At 34.9% G+C, this 8,039-nt stretch overlaps 1 protein-coding gene across 1 annotated transcript; it reads left to right on the top strand.

Annotated features, from left to right (window-relative positions):
* Nucleotides 1-594: 594 nt before the first annotated feature.
* SerRS (Seryl-tRNA synthetase) lies at nucleotides 595-7,954 on the top strand. The gene is made up of 8 exons (XM_090111026.1): nucleotides 595-1,026; nucleotides 1,314-1,530; nucleotides 3,021-3,181; nucleotides 4,702-4,883; nucleotides 5,307-5,397; nucleotides 5,610-5,866; nucleotides 6,843-6,969; nucleotides 7,720-7,954. The coding sequence occupies exons 1-8, from the start codon at nucleotides 706-708 to the stop codon at nucleotides 7,837-7,839; spliced, it is 1,476 nt and encodes a 491-aa protein (XP_089967152.1). The 5' UTR covers nucleotides 595-705; the 3' UTR covers nucleotides 7,840-7,954.
* The last annotated feature ends 85 nt before the right edge of the window (nucleotides 7,955-8,039 follow it).

The following is an 8,039-nucleotide window of genomic DNA, read 5'->3' as shown; positions in this document are numbered from 1 at the left end:
ATTTTTTATTACCAGGCAATATGAATGGAAACTGAAAATAATTTAATTATCCTGGGCCACTCACTTCCGTGAAACCATTCGAGTAAGGCAGTCTGTCCATCTGCAAGAAAACTTCCGCAAGAAATGTCCGACAGTCTGCCTGACAGTACCTACCTAGCTTGCAAGTCTGATTCCGCGTTTCCACCTGCAAGTGGACTTGCAAGTTGCTATCAGACAGACTGTCGGACATTTCTCGTGGACCGTGGAAGTTTTCTTGCAGATGGAAACGCGGCCTTACAAACATTTGCCATTCGTCCAAATGTTGAATTACATTATTGTGTTTTTATTAGTATTAAACTACTTTTTGTGATGTATGGGGACAAATCTCATGGAGAAACAATTCTAAATGTCGTCATAGAGCTGTAAGTTTGCATATTCGTGCGTATGCAAGTGGATACAAACAGTTGCAAACTTGCAAACACACTGCAAACACCTTGCAAAAGTGATCTAAACATAAACAACGTTTCGTTTCACCCTCTTTAAATCCACTTTTCAACTCCTGCCAAAAACTGCCATGTCGCTGCCACCTGTCAGTTGTCAACACTGTCACTTTCACCTTGACGATTTGAGATCGTGTCGCATGTGGATGCGGCACTTTCGTCATCTTTTTTCATATTATTGAATTAAATTCTATAATTTAACCGGCCTTTAATCACTTAAATCAAAATGGTTTTGGACCTAGATCTTTTCAGAGCAGATAAAGACGGAGATCCAGATAAAATCCGTGAGAACCAACGGAAACGTTTTAAGGATGTGGCACTGGTGGATACTGTGGTAGAACAAGATACACTTTGGAGGAAATTGAGGCACGATGCGGATAATTTCAATAAACTTAAAAATGTCTGCAGCAAAGAAATTGGTCTTAAAATGAAAAATAAAGAGCCAGTTGGTTCTGAGGATGACCCAGTGCCTTCTGAAGTGGCTGATAACCTGATAAATCTCACAAGTGAACATTTGAAACCACTCACTGTAAATCAAATAAAAAAGGTATCGTATTATTTATTTAAAACACTTCATAGTACCCCATTTAACATTAATTTTCTTCCAATATTTTTCATGGTGCAATATTTCAAGTCTAGCATATGGCCAATTTAAAACATTTTTTTTAACAACTGTAACTGAAACACCATACTTGGATGGAACAAACACTCATAGTAGATATTAAAATTGTTTAATGTTTAAATTTATTACTTATAACTATTCCAATCATATTGTAATAAATAATAAACCAAAATTAGTGCATTTTTAACATTTGTCATTTTATTTAATTGAAGGTGCGAGTACTCATTGATGAAGCAATAACAAAGAATGAGCAGAGCCTAGTAACAGCAGAAAAGACTCGTTCATCAGCTCTACGTGAAGTTGGAAACCATCTCCATGAATCGGTGCCAGTGGATGATAATGAAGACAATAATGCAGTGGAAAGAACCTTTGGTGATTGTACCATGAAAAAGAAGTACTCCCATGTAGATCTTATTTGTATGATTGATGGTGAGTTCTCATCAATATATATTTTTTAACCCTTTATTGTTTAACTAGCTTACCGCCCGCGGCTTCGCCCGCATTGACTTAAAGCTAATAAATTATATACTAAAACCTTCCTCTGGAATCACTCTATCTATAAAAAAAAAACCGCATCAAAATCAATTGCGTAGTTTGAAAGATTTAAGCATACAAAGGGACATAGGGACAGAGAAAGTGACTTTGTTTTATACTATGTAGTGATTTCAATTATTTGAATATTTTGGAAATTAATTAAAAAAAAAAAATCATAGTGTTTGATACTTAGACAGTATTCTTGAGTATAATATCATCCTATTAAATGAGCACAGTATGAGAGCAGTTGTGTAAATATTTAAATTTGTAAAATTTACATGTTGTTCTATATTATGTTTTTCATATTTTGAAGCATATAATAAGCGTATTTCAAATATGATTGTAATTTGTAACAGATACAGTGATCTCATTGTATTGAGAATGGTGATTCATAAAATACATAAAAAGTTACAAGAAGAATTGTAATTTAATTATGTAATAATGTAACATTTAACTAAAATCTGTAATAAATAATAATAGTAATCTTATAAATATATTTCTAGTAGTTGTTAAGAGCGCATATTCTATTTAACGCAAGTCAAAAACTCCGCGATCTATTACGATAGATCGCGGCTTGCGCTATCCTTTTACTATGAACAGCATAGGTCCACAGGAGAGCGCCGAGCAACATGTCCTCTCTCTGGAAAGGCTCGCTGCCGACTGATTTTAATCGGGTCGCGCGCAGTGTTTTATAGTACTTTAAAAAAAATTGTAGAAAAATAATAGAGGTACCTTAGTTGATTTTTTAAATTTTATCTTATAAGTAAGACATTCTTTTATTGCAATATGTATAAATTATATTCAATAAAGTCAAATATCTTGGTGAAAATAATCATTTTGTCGACTATAAATTCTAAAAAAATTCACATTGTTCGGATTTTAATTTCGTAAGTTAGGAGTCCAAAATAAAAAAATCTTTTAACTAACTATTTTAATAAGGATTTTTGTAGTTAGTTAAAAATAATTGTGAGTTAGATCTGTCAGCAATTTCAGATATTTTTAGCTTCGAAATTGACACTAAAAGTGAAATCAAGTAATCATCGGCTCAGTTATCTTGATGGTATTCAGAAATACTGTATTAATTGAAAAAAACTCTTAACTAACTACATAGACAATAAAATTCCCTAAAATTATTAGTAATTCATATGTTTGTAAGATACGTGGTTGATGGACAATCTGGTTTGAAAAATCGCATATTTGAGCCAAACAGCGCACGGACCGCGTACACGGCCTTAACTTAGTTCAAAACTGCTAGAAATATATTTTTAAGCTGGTTATTACTAAATCTTTTTTAAATTAAAAAGATACAATCTGAAATATTGAAAATGTATTTTTTTGCGGTCCTTATTAATTCTATTATTTTTAATTAATGATAATAATTTCAGGCATGGATGGGGAGAGAGGAGCAGCAGTGGCCGGTGGAAGAGGTTATTACCTCAAGGGCCCTGCAGTATTTCTAGAACAGGCTCTAGTACAACTCTCTCTAAGGATACTGCTAAAATGTGGATATACTCCATTGTACACACCTTTCTTTATGAGGAAAGAGGTAAGCACATTACAGTATTCATTAATTTTATTGGCAAAGCATAATCTAAACACTCACCTTTAAAATTTGTTACTTTTTGTAATTTAAGATATGGAGATATTACATTACAGGGTGGCTCTGAAATACGTTGACAACTTATTTTACGATTTATTTTATTTTTCTTTTACACAGTGTAACGATGACTACTAAATAATAAAAATACAGTATTATTTTAATGTAAATATCTATTTATTTTCGAAATAACCACCTTTAGCTTTAATACAAAGACTTAAACTTACTTAAAAGTTTTCTGAAGTTTTCGACGATTTTCCGTACCTCCTCTTCAGATATTTTGTCCCACTCAAAAGTAAGTGTTGCCTTCAGCGCGTCTACACTTCTGTATGAAGTTGCACAGGCCCTCGCCTCTAGAATTGATCATACGCTGAAATCCATTTGATTAAGATCTGGTGAAAATGGAGGCCATTCCTTGGAACTTATGAACTCTGGGAAATGGTCCATACATCACTACTGCACATTTGAAGCCCTGTGAGATGGAGCAGAGTCCTCTTGAAAAGTCCACGGTTGGTCAACGAAGTGCTGCTAGCTCCAAAGAAGAACCACACTCTCCAAAATATCGCGTCAGTATATTTCTTTATTCATTTTCACACCTTTTTTTACGAAAACGAGAGGAGTTTTGCCTGTTGAGCAAATGCCACGCCAAACCATGACTGAAACCGGTTTTTGCCGATGGGGAATAATTGCTGTGGCTCCAAGGCGACTAGAAGAGTAAACTGTATCGTTTTGGCGGTTATGAGACTGCTCAATTTGAAAAAATTTTTCATCTGTGAAAAAAATATTTTTCCACGCTTTACCAGCGGAGCGCGTTTTCAGTAAGCGACATCTTTCAATGCGTATTTTTTTATCTTTATCATCCAACCGCTGCGCTTTTCGCAGCTTGTATGCTGTCAACTTGAGCTCATTTTTAACAACTCGTTATAACGTTGAATGACTTACACCTAAATCTCGAGCCATTTTTCTTACCTCGGCTTGTGAATTGCGGGCCAATCTTTGTTTGACGATATGTCGAAGCCTAGGTGTCCTCACAGTTATTTTTCGGCCTCTTCCCAGACGGTCACCAATATGGCAAAGCTCATCGTAGCATTTAATAGTAGAAGAAACTAACTGCCGACTGATACCGAGAAGTCGCACTATCTGGCACTGCCACTTACCAGCCTCATATAAGGATATTATTGTACCTCGTTGAGCAGACATAGTAAAAAATGACTAATTTTTAATTTTTTCTCTTCACAAATAACGTTAAGTTGGCGCCAAAACTTGTGAAAATAATAATTGAAAAACAATAGCAACGCAGCATGTCCCATTTTTGAAATTTATTATTTTGAAATTTGTCAACGTAATTTAGAACCACCCTGTATAGCTATGGTAGTGTATTAAAAATTTAAAACATTAGTTTTATAGTAATTTCTATGAACCATGACAGACATAGGGAATGTAAAATTAAATAAATGGTGTATTGTCAGGTGATGCAAGAAGTAGCTCAACTGGCTCAATTCGATGAGGAATTGTACAAGGTCATCGGAAAAGGTTCAGAGAACAAAGGGGACAATGCTGTAGATGAGAAATATCTCATTGCCACTTCGGAACAACCCATTGCGGCATATCATAGAGACGAGTGGCTTCCAGAGTCAGCTTTACCCATCAGGTATGTATTGTATTAATTTACTTATTAACATATTTCCACTGCTTCTTGAATTGTTTTAGTATTTTTTTTTGTTAATGTTTGCATGTTTGACTTTATCAAAACTAAAATTTAAACATAACCTTTCAATTATGAAAACTCATTTTACTCAATGAATGCACTTCTATCGAAAAATTGATGAAAATTATAAAAAAAAAATGTGTGCGTGTACTAGTGTACACTCGTAAGAAGTGAAACTTTTTTATGACCTTATTTTTAAAAAAATAATTTACCATATAATTACAACTTTACAGAAATACGTCAATCACACGTTGTAGGGATAAAAACAAGATGGCGCGTAACGGAAAAATGTTACACTAAATTTTTTTCCAACCCCGATAAAGAAGTTTCACTTCAATACTTATAAGATTTTTTTTCATTGCACAGGTATGCTGGTCTATCAACTTGCTTCAGACAGGAAGCTGGTTCGCACGGTCGCGATACGCGCGGTATCTTCAGGGTACATCAATTTGAAAAGGTAACTAAAAAAATTATGAATGCATCATATTTTTTTCATTTAAAAATTTAAAACAAGCCTACATAGCAGCTTTTCAAAGATTCAATTTTATTATAATCTTAAAAATAATTAAAAAAATATTTTAACTGCTTGTGAGTTGTGACATAAAATATAATGAAATAAATTATCTGTTAATATTTGTCAAGTAAACACATCACATCCTTCAATCACAGGTGGAACAATTCGTCCTAACTTCACCCCACGACAACAAATCATGGGAAATGATGGAAGAGATGATCACCAATGCGGAGAACTTCTACAAAACCCTGGGTATACCGTACAGAGTTGTGAACATCGTGTCTGGAGCCCTCAATCATGCAGCGGCTAAGAAGCTTGATCTCGAGGCTTGGTTCCCGGGCTCTGCTGCGTTCCGGGAATTGGTTTCCTGCAGTAACTGTTTGGAATATCAAGCTAGGAGGCTGCTTGTTCGGTAAGCGTATTATTGTAATTTGTAATATCTTAATACTATTATAAAGGCGAAAGTTTGTATGGATGTATGGATGTATGGATGTTTGTTACTCTTTCACGTAAAAACTACTGAACCGATTACAATGAAATTTAGCACACATATAGAGGGTAACTTGGATTAACACATAGGATAGGTTTTATCCCGGAAATCCCACGGGAACGGGAACTATGCGGGTTTTCCTTTGAAAACGCGGGCGAAGCCGCGGGCGGAAATCTAGTGTAAAATAATTTTGTGTTATGGCTTAACCCATTGAGCCCATATGGCCCGATCGGTCCACGACACAATAGATTTTCTATTGTGTCTGTGATTCCGGGGCCTGAGTTATTACCTATTTACGAACTTACTTAGTAGCTTGATTATCATATTTATGATTAAATTAAGAGTATCTAACCTTAAGAAATTAGGCAGAATTCACCTGTAAAGCGAAAGACGCAGGTTCGAATCCAGCGACGTACTCGATGTTTTTCTTTTCATTAAAAATGTATCTTATATTTATTGATTTATATATATACAGGGTGTCCCACTGTTGGTATACTAAGCTCAAAGGAGGTTATAGTTTTGCATACGCTGAGTACGTAAAAAATAATTAAAAAATTCCAGATTCATTTTTTTTCAAATAGATGACTTCTTAAAACTCTATGTGTACACCCATAACAAGCGAGCCGCCCAACTTTGCCACCAGCACGTGACCTATCGTTTAAGATTATGTTTTCATAGATAAAATGCTCATATAAGAGAAGCGGTATATGCCGGCTGCGCGAAGCTAGAGAAGAAAACATGGATTTTCAGGAAAAATTTAGCAAAAAATTTTGGACGTAATTTTTTTTTAAGTATTTTTTACGTGATCAGTGTATGCAAAACTACAAGTTCCTTCGCGCTTAGTATACCAATAGTGGGACACCCTGTATATATATATATATATATATATATATTACAGATACGGACAAACAAAGAAAATGAACGCAGCCACAGAGTATGTGCACATGCTGAACGCAACCATGTGCGCAACGACGCGTGTCATCTGCGCACTGCTTGAAGTGCACCAGACTGAGGAGGGCATTTTGGTAACACATGACACATTAATCATAATTAATTATTATATCTATACTAATCTATACTAATATTATAAAGAGGAAAGGTTTGTATGTATGTATGTACGACATTTTGATGAAATTTGGCACAGATAATCTTTAGTCCCTGAGAAAGAACATAGGCTACCTTTTATTGCGAAATATGTACCACGGGCGAAGCCGGGGTGGACCGTTAGTCATTTATATAATGAGACCCGCATGAAACGAAGTTACTAAAATAACTGCCTTGCTTTCGATGTGACAGAGAGAGACAGACAAAGAAACACGCGCACGCCGTACGGCTTACAAGTTACAACTATAGTAAAGATTGTCGTTACAACTTTTGGTCTTAATTCCGTATAGCCCCCTTTCGCAAGGAACTTCGTTCCAAAAATTATTATAAAAAATAGCACATAACACGATGTGAATCGTAGAAAGACTCGCTATTCGACCATGAAAAGCTATGACGCGTTCTGAACATTGTTTTACCATAAGTCATAACACGACGGCAGATTCATATTAGTTGGAATTATTTTAAATTCATTAATAAAATCGCCAAATAGCATGTCAGTCAGCCACGAAACAAAGTCACTTCGTGTAGTGTGCGTTTTTATTACAACTTTTACTGTAAACGATAATTAGTTTGCTGTTTTTACGCTCAACGAGCGTTGATAACACTTTCAGAATACCACAGATTATTACTGAAACTAAAACTTATGATACTAAAAATACAATATTTTATAGGTACCGGAAGCAATAAAACCTTGGATGCCGGAGCAGTATCAAGACTTGATACCGTTTGTCAAACCAGCCCCGATAGATCTAGAAGCCGCAGCCGCAGCCAAAAAGGGAAAGAAGAAATAAACACTTACAGCAAACATACTCATTCCTCAAAAGCATATTTTATTTATTTTCGCAAAGCTTGAATAGTTTTTATATTTTGAGACAGACATAAATAAATTTATCATGTGCCTGAGTTTATACCAGTTGGTTTTATTTCTCGTCTTACTATTTTCCTAATATTATAGCCAAAGATTTTTTAAAAGTAACAGATATATGCTATA

The sequence above is a fragment of the Colias eurytheme genome, chromosome 16 (assembly GCF_061535395.1).
Source record: "Colias eurytheme isolate Ceu_HAF_F1 chromosome 16, ilColEury1 Martin Lab GWU primary, whole genome shotgun sequence".
Lineage (NCBI taxonomy): Eukaryota > Metazoa > Arthropoda > Insecta > Lepidoptera > Pieridae > Colias > Colias eurytheme.
This window is presented reverse-complemented; position numbering and strand designations above follow the sequence as displayed.